We start from the raw sequence: 13,512 nt of genomic DNA, 5'->3' as shown, positions 1-13,512 counted from the left end.
AGGAGAATAAAAAAGCTTGAGATGGGCCTGGGTTTGTGCTGATACCTGAACTTTGTTCCCAGCTCTGGGTCTTAGTGGGCTGAAGAGAAATACCTCGCTGTTGTCCTTCAGGGCATGGGAATTGTCTGGGAGAGACTGAGCAGGAGTCCTGAGGGCTCCAGAAAGGGCTGTAGGTGTATTCCTGTCCCGAATTTGCTCAGGCAAATTAGTTGCAAGAGCATCTGTGTCCCCAGGCTGGGTCTCAGTGTGGTGTGCGCTGCTCAGGCTCTGAAGAGCAGTCCCTGCCAAGCAGGGGGGTGCAGAGCAGCGCGGCAATGTGTCCAAGGACACCCAGGCAGTCGTGGACTCGCAGCCTGCTCCTGTGCCCTCGGCTGCAACTGTGGGGCCGGGCTGGGCAGCGAGAGGCAGGGGAAAGCGGGGTGATCTGTGTCTCTCTGTTACGTGCCAGGATCCAGAATATTTTTCCAGCCATTTTAGAGAGGCGCAGGTCTCTGAGTGGTGGCACTGACAAAAGCTTGGGTGTGCTGCTGTAACGTGTGCGGTTGTAAATGAGCTGACCTGCATATTCTGTTTCCTAATCCTGAGTGATACTGTCAGCTCAGAGAGCTGAGCTTGGCTAATGACTGAAATCCACTGTGCTTTTCTTAGCAAGGATGTGTGGTGATCTGAGATAGTTGTGAAGTGCTACATCCTGAGAATCAGAACTGCACGTGCCCCATGGGTCCAGCATGTTTTAGACAGATAAACGGGGTTTGAGATGATCGGGGAGTTACTATGAAAAGAACTGATGTCAGGTACACAGTAACCTGCAGTTAACTAGGAGGGAGATTAAATTAATGGGGTTTTCCCTCTGATAAAGATAATGAAGAGCTTGCAAGGACTTGCTTTGCAGCTCCTACATGTGATATCTGTAGGCACTGTCTTCCTGGCACAGGCAGTGCCAAACAGCTGTGTGACAAGAGCAATGCAGCCAGTGGTGCACCCCACTGAGTGACACTTGTGCTGTCTGGGACCTCGTCGATACTCTCTGAGATGAAGGAAAATCGGGGCAAGGGGGAGGAGTAGAAGAGGAAATAGGAATAGGGACTGCAGGAAGGGGTTCAAGGTGTCCTGGGATCCACTGCCATACAGAACCCATTTCAAGGGAGGAGGGCATGGCATGGTAGGGGGAGAGAGTCAGAGGGGGAAATAACAGCTACGATCTGTCTTGCGGATTTAGGGTTTACTGTCAATCCTGCGTAAACTGAAAAGCGCCCCAGACCAGGAGGTGAGAATCCTCCTCTTGGGACTGGATAATGCAGGCAAGACCACACTCCTGAAACAGCTGGCATCTGAGGACATCAGCCATATCACGCCAACACAGGTGAGGAAGGCCTTTCCTTGCCCAAGGCAGTTCTTGTGGTCCCACCTGCCTTGTGATACAAGCACTTCAGCAGAGCATTTCAGTAAAAGGGGGAGCAACTGGAGCCTGGTGCACCATTAAGTTTGTGTGTTGTCTGCATAAGAGGAGGCTTCCTGAAGGAGCCAGAGAGCATCAGGCCAGATACGTCAAGTAGTGCAAAAGTGGATGAATGCCATGGAGTTCTGCAGAAGACTTTTGGGTCATGCTAGGGTTGCATGGATGAGACTTTGTTCCTGTTTTCCTTGCCAAACAGGGGACACGTACAGGGGATAATGCAGCAATGTCTCCTTGCATCTTTCACCCAGCCAGCTCCAAGGGTCTTGCATATTCCAGCACTCCCTCTCTGATGCCTCTGGTCCCCTTTCTTTGAGCCTCAGGCTTGGGATGAGGGATGTCTCCCATAAGAAACACTGCAGCATCGCTCCTGTGTTGACCAGAGGAGGTTGCTAGAGAGCTACGGGAGATGCTTCCCCCCACCCCGCAGCTGCCTCCCAAAGCTCCCAGCCCCTACACCCCGTTTCCAAGCCCCAGTCCCCTGGGTGGTGTGGCAGCATGTTGCCAGCCCACACCACATCCTGTTTTTCTACTTGAATGCCCTTTCAATTGGTGCTCTAATTGATGAAATGGACCCTTCAGATGTGCAGCTGTTGCTCTTTTAAGCCCGGCATTAGCTGTGTTGTGTCGAATTGAGCTGAGACCTCTGACTTCGTGTTAGCTGGGACTCTCTACTCAGCTTTCACTAGCTCAGTCCTGCTTCTCACAGTGCCCTTGTTTCTTCCTTATCTGCAGCTCTCCCACCTCTTCCTGCAGCCACCCTGCTGAGCCCTCCCAGGGCACTAACTGCATCATATGTCTCCGTAGCCATGACAGCATCAACCCTTGACCCAAGAACACTGGCAAACTGATGGTTTGACAGCTGTGTTCACTTTCACCAGCACCTCTCCCACAGCCGATCCATCTTTGTGGCTGCCCAGCCCATCTCACTGCATGTTGCAGGCATGGGATATATAAGGTGTTAATGTCTGCTTATGCACATGATCCAGGCATTCAGTTTTATGCTCTATGTGGCTTTGTTTCTGCTCTTTCCAGGGCTTTAACATCAAAAGCGTACAGTCTCAAGGCTTCAAGCTGAATGTATGGGACATAGGTGGACAGAGGAAGATCAGGCCGTACTGGAGGAACTATTTTGAAAACACTGATATCCTTGTGAGTATTGGCTGCAGTTGAATGCTGTGTTCATGCAATGGCTTTCCAAGGTCTCAGCCAGAAATTTAGGAACAAGTAATGTAATGTCCCAGTCCTCAGCAACACCATTGCCATTGTAACAGGAGTTATTCTGAGTGAAATGGCAAGATTGTTTGGGTGCAGTAAGAAAAATACAGTGTGATGTTTGGAGAAATCATTCAGTTGTATGTTTTTACTTTCACAGGATGGTGCTGGTTATAACCAGTTCCTTTCCTCTCATCTCAGTCTCCTTCAAATGAAAGAGCATTAATAACTTGTAGTTTACCCATCTATAGCTCCTTTCACTGGAGACTCTGAAGGTCTGTCATGGGCATTAGTGACTTAAGCTGATGTGTAGAGGTAGGTCAGTATGGTGCCTTTGTTTTCTAGTTGGGGAAACTGAGGCACGGCGGAATTAAATGCTATGTCTGGCATCAGATAGGAAAGCTTCTGGCTGAGGGACACAGAGAGACTCCTTGTCTTCTCTTTTGCTCCTTTAATCATAAGACTGTCCTTTAATTTTTTTGACAACTTAGCTGTGATTACCTTACAATTAGCTACAGATGACTACAATTATATTTACAGTGCAGGACCTTTGTGTTTCCATGCCAGAGCACGTTACCCTGGGACCCTCCGAGTGCTGTCCTGACTAGTTTCAAAGATCACCTCTAACATGGAGCCACGTGTGCCAGGATGAAGGCAAGCTGGGGGCTCCAGGGCTCTCCCCACCCCAAGTAATGTTGCCTGTGGGAACAGAGAAAAGGCTATTCTAAGCAAGGTCTGCAGGGCTCCCATGGGAAAGTGGGAAGCTCTCTCGGAAAGACGCCCTTCCTCCCTCCTGTCACACACACGTACTCAGTAATGTGTCAGGAGCTGCAGTGCACTTCCATAGAAGGATCAGTGCAACTAGGAATAGGACTGTCTACTCCAAGGCTCATGTCAGGGCCCTGAAGGGCCTGGCTGTGCCTGCAGGTTTAGAAAACATTGTCCAAATGAAGCTGCCATTTAAATGGGACTAAGAAGCCCTCAATAATCTCTTTTGCAGATCTGCCTTTTTCAGCCTTAATTTGGAATCTGATGTTTGAGGGTAGCCACCACAGCATAAACCTGGTGGTTTGCTTTTGCAAAGAGTAATGGTGAGGTCTTCCTAGGGGAAAGATCCGGGTTTGAGAAACTAGCAGGACACACTTTGTGTGCTCCTCTGTGGCCATCAAGAAGGGGGATCTGGCATAGCTGTGAGGTGATTGTGCCCATTGAGTCCAAGCTCTGCAGCTGTGTGTGGTGGGGAGGCGGTAGGCGTGCAGATCAAAGTCAACACTGCAGAGCAGCAGCTAGGGGATCTTTGCCTGCTATGGCAGGTGCTCAGGCTGCAGAGACTGTGCAACCACAAAACAATACCTGGAAGGTTCTGCTGGCAAAGGCAACGAGCTACGCTGGCCTGTGGGCTTCCCCCCTTCCCAGTGTGTGCTGCATGGGAGGTGCAGAAATAAAGGTGAGTTTGAAGACTGAAGGAGATAAAAGCAGTTGTTTTCTCTGCCGTCCTCCCACCCCAGTTAAAGCAATGTACAGAGAAAACCTTTCTTTTCATACGAGTAAGAAAATGGGTAGATAGAAGCAGAATCAGTTTGGAGGAAGCGGTGGTGTGAATTCAGAGGGAATAACTGGTGAGCACATAGACCTGAGCTTCCCTGCCAGCACCCCATGCTGACACCCAGTCCTGGACTGGGAGCTGTCAGCATGTTAGTGCAGTGCTTTGCTATGTCCACACACACCAAAACTGGAACCAGGTATATGCTGATGACTTTCTCTCTCTTCTGCCAGCCCTCACCCCCATTTTAGCCAGTAATTTTACCCTCTGACTAACCTGGTGCAGGTTGTGCCTCTGTAAACTGAGCCAACTTATTCCTCATGTTTTGTCTTCATCCAGTCCCACCACTTGCAATTTCTGCCCAACCCACTTACTCCACGTTTTGTTTTGTTGCTCAAAGGAGGCACACAGCTTTACAGCAATTTCTTTCTCAAGCTCCATTTCTCCAACATGGTGTACTCAATGGCTGTTCAAACTGTCAAGCTGCACTACCAGGTACCGCAGCCAGAAACAGGCTCTTGTGTGGCCCTGGCCATAGAAGGTGGAGATGAGATACGCTACAGTTCCCAGGACCCCCTGCTTCTGTCTTCTCCTGAACTATATTGCACAAAGCAGAAAGGACCCTCTAAAGGGTATTAAAAGCAGGAAGTGATTGCAAATTCAAATCTATGCAGGTGCCTTTGAATGAGAGCTTGGTCTTGCATCACACACCTGTGATATTTGGAAGCTTAACCCAGGCAAATAAGGTGTGGATATCTGGCTGATTGCATATTCAGACAGGCACCTGCAGCTATTTGGCACAGTGCTTTCTGGTTTGGAAGCAGGCACTCCGCACATACTTTACCTTCTCTGTGCTGTGCTTTTGTGGCTTTTGCCCCAAGCACTGTTGTCTCCAATTCTCATCTTGCAAAATAGCTCCCTAACAAGGAACGGAGTGGTGCAGGAGAAAGCCTGGCTGGTTGGGACTCAGAGTTCTTCCTTGTCAGCTAGAGAAGCACCGTAATATGGGAGGTGCCGCTTTTCAGTTGAGAAGTAGCACTCGGCTATTGCATTCATGTGTTGCTAAGCTTCCCCTGAGATGTCCCGAAGGAGGACAGATGACAGTCCAGTTTCACCCCAGAGCACAACTGCCAGCCCTGCAGCTTCTTCCTTTCTTTTCGTCTGTGTTTCCTACTCCAGTGCACAGGGGTGGATGCTTGGGAGGGTCAGAGAGGATGGGTGTAGCTGACACAGTATTGGTGCACATGCACGGGATCACGTTGTGGGGAGAGGCTGTGTGTCACGCCGTGCTCACGGGCCTTTCCCCGTCACGTGGCACCGAGCGTGTGCAGTGCTGACGCATCCCCACGCAGCTGCGTCCAGCCCTGCCGCGTGTCCCCCAGCCTCTGTCAGTGTGCATCAGCGCGGCCCCGTCAGGACCACGGACCCCAGGGGATCAGCAGAGAGGTCTGCAAGGTTGCTGGGTTACCTCCTCAGGCCTCGCATACAGATTCTCCTGCTGTGTGTTTGGTCCCATTTCAAACAACTGTAACACTGCTCTTTAAGGGATTGCCTACCGTTTAATAGATATTGCTGCTAGAGATCTTCCCTCCCCCTACTATTTGGTCGAAATTATTCTGGAAGCATGGAGTCTTATGCTGAGACTGCCTGCAAGAATGCTATTTATCTTGATGGTGGGGTGCTGTGCTCATCTATTCCCTGAAAACCAGGCTGACACTTTCTCCCTGTAAGCCACCAAAGAGCATGCAGATGACATGCTAGCAGCTTCAATCACTGCTGATGGGGCATGGCAGGGACTGGAAGCAAAATGCTCAGTGTTTGTCACCAGTCCCGTCCCTGTCTGCTGTCCCAGCGTCCTTTTTCAAAAACCTTCCCATACCAAGTAATGAAAAAGGGATACCAGGCTATTCTTGCTTGAGTGTTATGCTGATGTTCTCCGTTTCTTTAGATGTAGCTTGATACCTGCGTGCTCTGAACTGCAATAGCATTGCTAGGGTGGCTGGACTTACATATTTAGGGGGACCTTTGAGGAGCCTTTTAGCCTGTGCAGACCTAGAGCTGCCTTTACTGAGAAGGCTCGTTTGCATTTACAGAAAGAAATTGGCACGTGCCATGCTGCTTGGAGAGGGTGGAGACCCCCTCCCAAGGCAGGGAGCCTGCAGGCCGGGAATCCGCCCTTCTCCATACCAGGGGACAGGTGTCTGGTTGGGACCACCTCATGGACCATGAAATGTGGTGCCCAGCCCTGAGAGGGTGGCAGGACTCTGCTGTCAGTCTTTGTGAGCCAGTGGCTCCCTGTCATCTCCATCATCCTGGTGGACAAGCTGGGAGCTGAAGATGGAGTCTCACAGGCTGGATCCAGCCCTCCTCCAGCCACCAGGAGGTTGCAGTAGAATCACCTGATGGAGAGGAACTCAATGTCCCCGGTATATTCATCTGTCCCCTGAGTGCCACTGTGTGCCTTGGTGCCTTATTGAGGAGGTGATGTGTCCTGCTAGAGGGCAGCATGGCATAGTCACACCAGTGCAGTGCTTGTACACTGTTTGCTGGGGTGAAAGACCATATCTGGCTCCCCTGGTTTTGCCCTGCTGTGCTCAGCTTCAGCTTGTAAGCCAGTCATTTGAAAAGATACCAGGCAGTCTCCTGTTCTCTTCAGATAATAGATGCTGTGGAGATGGTAAGAGCATCCCGAGTACTGCCCCCAGCTCCTTTCTGATCTCACCCACATGGCTGTCCACCCCTCCAGCTTTAAAAGAGGTGGTTACTCTCCTTTCAGAACATCATGAAGTTTTGTCAACACTTGCTATAAATAATACTGGGCATCTTTGTGCCCAAAAGCATAATTATTAGGCTCATCTCACTTAACCACGTGGTACTGTGGAAGAGTGTCTTCTGGGAAAAGTAACTTTTCCTCTCATTTCTTTTTCAGATCTATGTCATTGACAGTGCAGATAGGAAGAGGTTTGAAGAAACGGGTCAGGTAAGTTACTTATGCCCAGCTTCCTTTGAAGTAACTCAGTTCTTCTGAGTGCCCCTTGCTCACAAAAGTTAGGAAGATGATTTTGTTGTTTATGAGGGAAATTTGCATTTCAAGAGACTTGCCTTTCAACATCAATGCAGATTATTTTGGTAGATGTGAAACAAGGAAAATAGGTAGCCTAATTCTGTTTAAATAGAACGGTTTTCGTTAAGTTATACAATAATAGCAAATGGAGCCCAATACTGAAAGCAAAAACTTCTCTGAGTCCTTTAAACCTTGCCAAACCAAGACCCTGAGGAATCCTATTTTCTTATTTACAAAGTTGAAATGGAAATCATATTGACTTGATTGTCTTTTGGATGTAATTGAAAAAAAACTAAGAACTTTGTAACTAGGACTGGCCAGAAAATAAGATTTCCGTTTTGCAAAGTTTTGATGTTCTGTAATATTTTGTGTTTTAGGATGGAACAAAAATAGGACTTTTGAACTTTGTTTTGTAGAAGTCAGAAAGTGACAGTGTCCCAAAATAGCTAGCAACAGATTTACCCCCCAGAAATGGGAGATTTAGTTTAAAGCCCTCTGTTCTGCCTGATTTGAGGGAAGCACTTGATCTTTCGCCTCTCAAATATCATGGACACACCCTAACAGCAGAACCGTTAGCTGTTCCAGGGGTGGGGGAAATCTTTCCCCTGTTGGAGCTATTTCATTTTATATCAGTAATTAAATATTCATTGGGCAAAAGAGAGGGAGAGGAAGCAGAAGCTTAGAGCACTTGCCCAAGTCAGGCGGAGTCAGCCTGGACCCCTCATATTTCCGCAAACACTTTTGGTTTCAATAAGTCAGCCATGTCAGATGAAAGACCTATTTTGTTGAAAAATTCCCAGCCAACTCTGTTTATAACTCCATCCTCTCATCTTGATTTCCAAACCAAACGTCGCTTTTGGGGGGATGGAGTCAGATTTCCACTGCAGTTTAGCAGCTCCCCAACTGCACTCATTTAATCCAAAAGTTTCTAGCCAGCGGATGAAAGATGTTAGGACAGTATCTGAGAGAATGAGACCTTTCCAGCTAAATAAGGAGCCCACAAAAATCTCATGTACTCATCTCTCTGCAACGCCAGCAGTCCCTACAGGTTCAAGTTCTGCTGGGTTTCTCATATGTTCACATAGGGAAGTGACTTGAGACTGTGTGCTTGTTTCACATGAGGCCATTGCACAACCCTAGACATGAAGTATTTCAGCCATCGTTGATCCACTGCAGATTCAGATTTGAGCTATTAAAAGAATCTCTTTGAGTCACCCAGTTTTGAATGAACAAACCCATTTCTCAAGATGCCACCCAATGTGTGCTGTGCTTATGGAGCCAAAATCCAGCTAGTAAAGCTGATCTAGCTTGTCTTCAGCTAGCCAATGCCTTCAAAAGCATCAGCACTTTCTTGTGGGAGGGACATTTCCATTTCTGAGGGAAAAAAAAAAGTCCTCTCCCGCTCAAATTGCAGTATATAAAACTTGGAACAAAACCCTGAAACTCATTATTAGCAAAGGTATCAGGGCTGGTGTCAACGGCTGCAGAGGTACAAATGCCAGTCAGGCAATAACTTAAGACAGATTCCTCATACTGCCAATTTACATGTTTTTTGCTGTTTCATCGGTTTTGGTCTCCTGGGAGCAGGGACTGGTAAAACACAGAGTTGTAGCCTTTAAGGCAACTGCTAATTTCAGACCAAGATGAAGATTTTTGTAACCTGTAATTGGAAGAAATAGCTTTTGAACTTCGGGCAGAGATGATTGTATACATTTTTGCTCTCTTATAATAAGATCTAGGTTTCACTGGAACACACTCTTCTAACATTTGCCCTAAATATATTTCTAATTAGAGACAACCACTGGTGGTTGAAGGTTTTCTTCCCTTCCCTCTCTCCATCTTCCCCCCACCCCACTCCCTTGTAAACGATACAGGAGCTGGCTGAGCTTTTGGATGAAGAAAAGCTTAGTGGAGTCCCCGTGCTCATATTCGCTAACAAGCAGGATTTGCTGACGGCTGCCCCTGCTTCAGAGATTGCCGAGGGACTGAACCTACACACAATCCGGGACAGAGTCTGGCAGATCCAGTCTTGTTCGGCTCTTTCAGGAGAGGGAGTACAGGTGAGGCTCTGGAGAAGGCTTGCTGTGCCAGCAGGCCATCTGTAAGAGATCGTTGTCTCTTGATCTGCAGGGTGGGGCTGGACCGGCTGTCCCACCAAGGAGGGTCAGCGCAGCCAAACCCTTGCAGCGCAGAATGCGGGGGGCGCGTCTCGTCGCCTGTGCAAAGGGAAGGGGGAGCTGTGGGCCCTTGGGATCTCTCCATCCTCGGGAAAGGGGAGAGCGATCACCTCCCCACCTAGGACCCCTTGGCTGGGCCAAATGAAGACACTGATTTATTTTAAAGAGACCGCTGTCAAGTTAATAATTTTCACAAAACAAATCGTCTTTTACTATTAACCCCTTTGACTGTTACAAGTGTGCACTTTAGAAACCCGATTTACCTTCGCTACTAATGTCGTTTGGCGTTTAGCTCAGCCCAGGCGCCAGAGAGAAACCGATCAATTTTTCTGATCCAGAGAAACACAAGAATTGCACACGGGGCAAGGACCACTTCTAATGGCAGCATGAGGGCCAGCAAAAACCCACCAAGGGGGCTGAGCTGTGTTCCTGTGCTGAACTGTAGTAATTGTGTCTTGGGCTCCTGTGCTGTAGCCAGTTCCTGCAGTATAGTAGCTCTTTGTAATGTAAATGGGACCTAGGTTTGTTTATTTCACTCTTAGACCTTCCTGAATTAAGGAAATATTTGCAGTGCTTGCAGTCCAAGCAGTCAGGAGTACTCCCTTCACTGATATTTAAAGAAACAGCATGGTGAAGGTATTTATCTTCATTGCAGTTTCAGTAAAACCTTATTTGCAGATGCTACAGAGCGGTTCAGGATAGTCAGATCTCAAGCTGAGTAAGAAGAGTCGCAGAAGAAGCCCGCAATACTGAGTGGGCAGTAAAATGGCAGATGAAATTCAGTGTTGACAAGTACAAAATAATGCACATGAGGAACAACAATACTAACTATACACATGCGATGATGGACACAAAATTAGCTGCCATTACTCAGAAGCAGATCATTGGGAACAGCAGCTTAGTGCTCATCAAAGGACAGAGAGGAAAATCAAATGCTAGAGCATTATCAGAAAGCAAACAAGAAACATCCCAGAAAACATTTCTTTTATAGTAGGATAAAGGCATGGTGGGCCCATACCTTGAACATGACATTCATTTCTGCCTCTGCCGCATCTAAAAAGATTTTAGTAGTAGTAGCATCATAGAGTCCAACAGAAAATTAGGTCAAAGGGTCTTCATGAGATCTTTAGACCAACCTCATGTTTAAAGGAGGGATAACTGCAAGTCTAGAGGAGGTTGCTGAGGGCCTTGTCCAATCAAGTTATAAGTATTTCCAGGCATGGAGATTCCGCAGCCTCTCTAGGTAACCTCTTCTAGCACTTAACTACCCTCGTCAGAAAAAATATTGTCCATATATCTGCTCAGAATTAGGAGAGATTTGAGAATCCTCTGTCGAGAATGATCAGTAGCACAGAGCGGCATCTTTACACAGGGATAATAAATAAATTAGGACCTGCAGCTTGGAAGAGAGAGGACAGAGAGTGGCAACATCTTCAGGATTTATAAAATAAGGTATAAAAATGTCAGGTAGACTATATGCTATTTTTCATGTTGCTAGAGGAAGGGCATTCCTAATGAAATAATCAGACAACAGCTTAAAAGAAACAAAAATAAGTGCTTCTTTGCGAGTTGCATAGTTAAACTGTGGATCTCATTGGCACAGGATGTTGTGGAGACCAAAGGTATCAGTCGGTTCAGAAAAATACTAAGTGAATTTCTGAAGAAGAGAACTGCAGGCATTCACTGACCACTAAGATCTGGAGGCGGCTTTTGAATGAGGAACAGCTTGGGCCATGGACTGGGAGGGAAGAACAGAGCAAGGCAGATCCTGTTCCTACATGTTCTTTCCCTTGGCATCCAGAAAGGGGATGCTGGCCTGGGTGGACCATTGGTTTGACCCAGTACAGCAGTTCTGATTTAAAATTCCTAACCTCATGTTTAGACTGAAACATAGTAGATGGTGTCCTCCAAAGGGCCTTTGTTTAGTTAGCTAAGATACAAATTCAGCTATGTTGCAGCCAATCTTGTAAAAGGCTTCAACTCTAATCTTTACTTTGAAGTGGTGGTGGTAGAGGGAAATGCATTCCACAATGGCAGTGTATATTCAAGTCCAAAGAAATGTGATCAAGAAAGTGAGGCTGCAGTTCACAGGGTTGCAGGCAGGCAGAGGTCACCTTCTTCTCTCCTCCAGGCCCTCCTCTAGTTTAAGGAAGTCCAAGTGAGCTTTCCAGCTGCAAAGGGGCAGTAAAGTGACAGATGAAATTCAGGGATGCGTGTTGGATGTGGAAGAAATAAATCATAGAAAGTGGCACTTTCTGTTCGTGAGCTTTGAAAAATGCCTCCTTCTCAAGCTGGTCTGTGGGCTCTCTGGAGTGGGCTGCACACTGTTGATAGCACCTTCTTACTGTGCCTTCTCCTTGAAGTACAGTGCATCCTTATACATTCAATAGAGTAAAATACACAGCCCAATACCCTCTACTGGGGAAATGAAATCTGCTTCTGCATTCACGTCCAGAAAACAGAAGACAAAAGCTAAATAAAGTATTTGCAAGCCTATATATTTTGTTCATCATGCTTATCTAGACAAATTAATTTAGATGCAGGCCAGATAACGTCCTGCTTTGTTGTCCGCAGTCTCATTGCCCTAAATACTGCAGCTTATTCCATAAATGATTACTGCAGAGGGGTCAGGGAAGTCGCAAACTCTGTACAGGTTATAGAAAAAGAGCCCCTACATTTCTCTTCTGCCATAACTCCAGCCCTGTCAAATCAGACAGCAAGAATGCCAAGCTCTCCCTTTCCTTGGAAATTCATTGCACAAAATGGTTTGGGAGATGGTTTTTAATCCAGGACACCAGAATCACCAGGACAACCAGGTGATCAGGCCCAGTCAGCATGGGTTTATGAAAGGCAGGTCCTGCTTGACTAACCTGATCTTCTATGACAAGGTGACCCACTTGGTGGATGACGATGTGGATTTTGTCTACCTAGACTTCAGTAAAGCCTTTGACACCATTTCCCACAGCATTCTCCTGGAGAAACTGGCTGCTCATGGCTTGGACAGGCATACTTTTTGCTGGGTAGAAAACTGGCTGGATGGCCGAGCCCAGAGAGTGGTGGTGAATGGAGTCAAATCCAGTTGGGGGCCAGTCACAAGTGGTGTTCCCCAGGGCTCAGTGTTGGGGCCAGTCCTGTTCAATATCTTTAGCGATGATCTGGATGACGGGATTGAGTGCACCCTCAGTAAGTTTGCCGATGACGCTAAGTTGGGCAGGAGCGTTGATCTGCTGGAGGGTAGGAAGGCCCTACAGAGGGATCTGGCCAGGCTGGATCGATGGGCCAGGGCCAACTGTATGAGGTTCAACAAGGCTCAGTGCCGGGTCCTGCGCTTGGGTCACAACAACCCCATGCAACACTACAGGCTGGGGGAGGAGTGGCTGGAGAGCTGTCTGGTGGAAAAGGAGCTGGGGGTGTTGGTCGACAGCTGGCTGAATATGAGCCAGCAGTGTGCTCAGGTGGCCAAGAGGGCCAATGGCATCCTGGCTTGTATCAGAATTAGTGTGGCCAGCAGGACCAGGGAGGTGATAGTGCCCCTGTACTCAGCACTGGTGTACTCGACTGTACTCGGCTGCACCTCGAATCCTGTGTTCAGTGTTGGGCCCCTCACTACAAAAAGGACATCGAGGTGCTGGAGCGTGTCCAGAGAAGGGCAACGAAGGTGGTGAAGGGTCTAGAGCACAGGTCTTATGAGGAGCAGCTGAGGGCGCTGGGGTTGTTTAGCCTGGAGAAGAGGAGGCTCAGAGGACACCTTATTGCTCTCTACAACTGCCTGAAAGGAGGTTGTAGCGAGGTGGGGGTTGGTCTCTTCTGCCAAGTAACAAGCGATAGGACAAGAGGAAATGGCCTCAAGCTGCGCCAGGGGAAGTTTAGGAAAAACTTCTTCCCTGAAAGGGTAGTCAGGCATTGGAACAGGCTGCCCAGGGAAGTGGTTGAGTCTCCATCCCTGGAGGTATTTAAAAGATGGGTAGATGTGGTGCTTGAGGACATGGTTTAATGGTGGACTTAGCAGTGCTGGGTTAACGGTTGGACTTGATGACCTGAAAGGTCTTTTCCTACC

At 47.8% G+C, this 13,512-nt stretch overlaps 1 protein-coding gene across 4 annotated transcripts in view; it reads left to right on the top strand.

The window, feature by feature from the left end:
- Positions 1-13,512, top strand: part of ARL3 (ARF like GTPase 3) — a 32,714-nt gene that overhangs the window by 8,323 nt on the left and 10,879 nt on the right. For 3 of the 4 annotated variants that reach the window (XM_087765357.1, XM_087765356.1, XM_087765355.1), the window contains exons 2-5: positions 1,220-1,363; positions 2,492-2,608; positions 7,144-7,194; positions 9,153-9,338. In XM_087765357.1, coding sequence (XP_087621483.1) covers positions 1,220-1,363; positions 2,492-2,608; positions 7,144-7,194; positions 9,153-9,338 — 498 coding nt within the window. Of the gene's footprint in view, positions 1-1,219; positions 1,364-2,491; positions 2,609-3,299; positions 4,119-7,143; positions 7,195-9,152; positions 9,339-13,512 lie in introns of those variants that run through there. The other variant, XM_087765358.1, reaches the window with a different exon arrangement.

This window comes from Nipponia nippon, unplaced genomic scaffold (assembly GCF_047370975.1).
Source record: "Nipponia nippon isolate SJK-2023a ecotype South Korea unplaced genomic scaffold, ASM4737097v1 scaffold_3, whole genome shotgun sequence".
Classification (NCBI taxonomy): domain Eukaryota; kingdom Metazoa; phylum Chordata; class Aves; order Pelecaniformes; family Threskiornithidae; genus Nipponia; species Nipponia nippon.
This window is presented reverse-complemented; position numbering and strand designations above follow the sequence as displayed.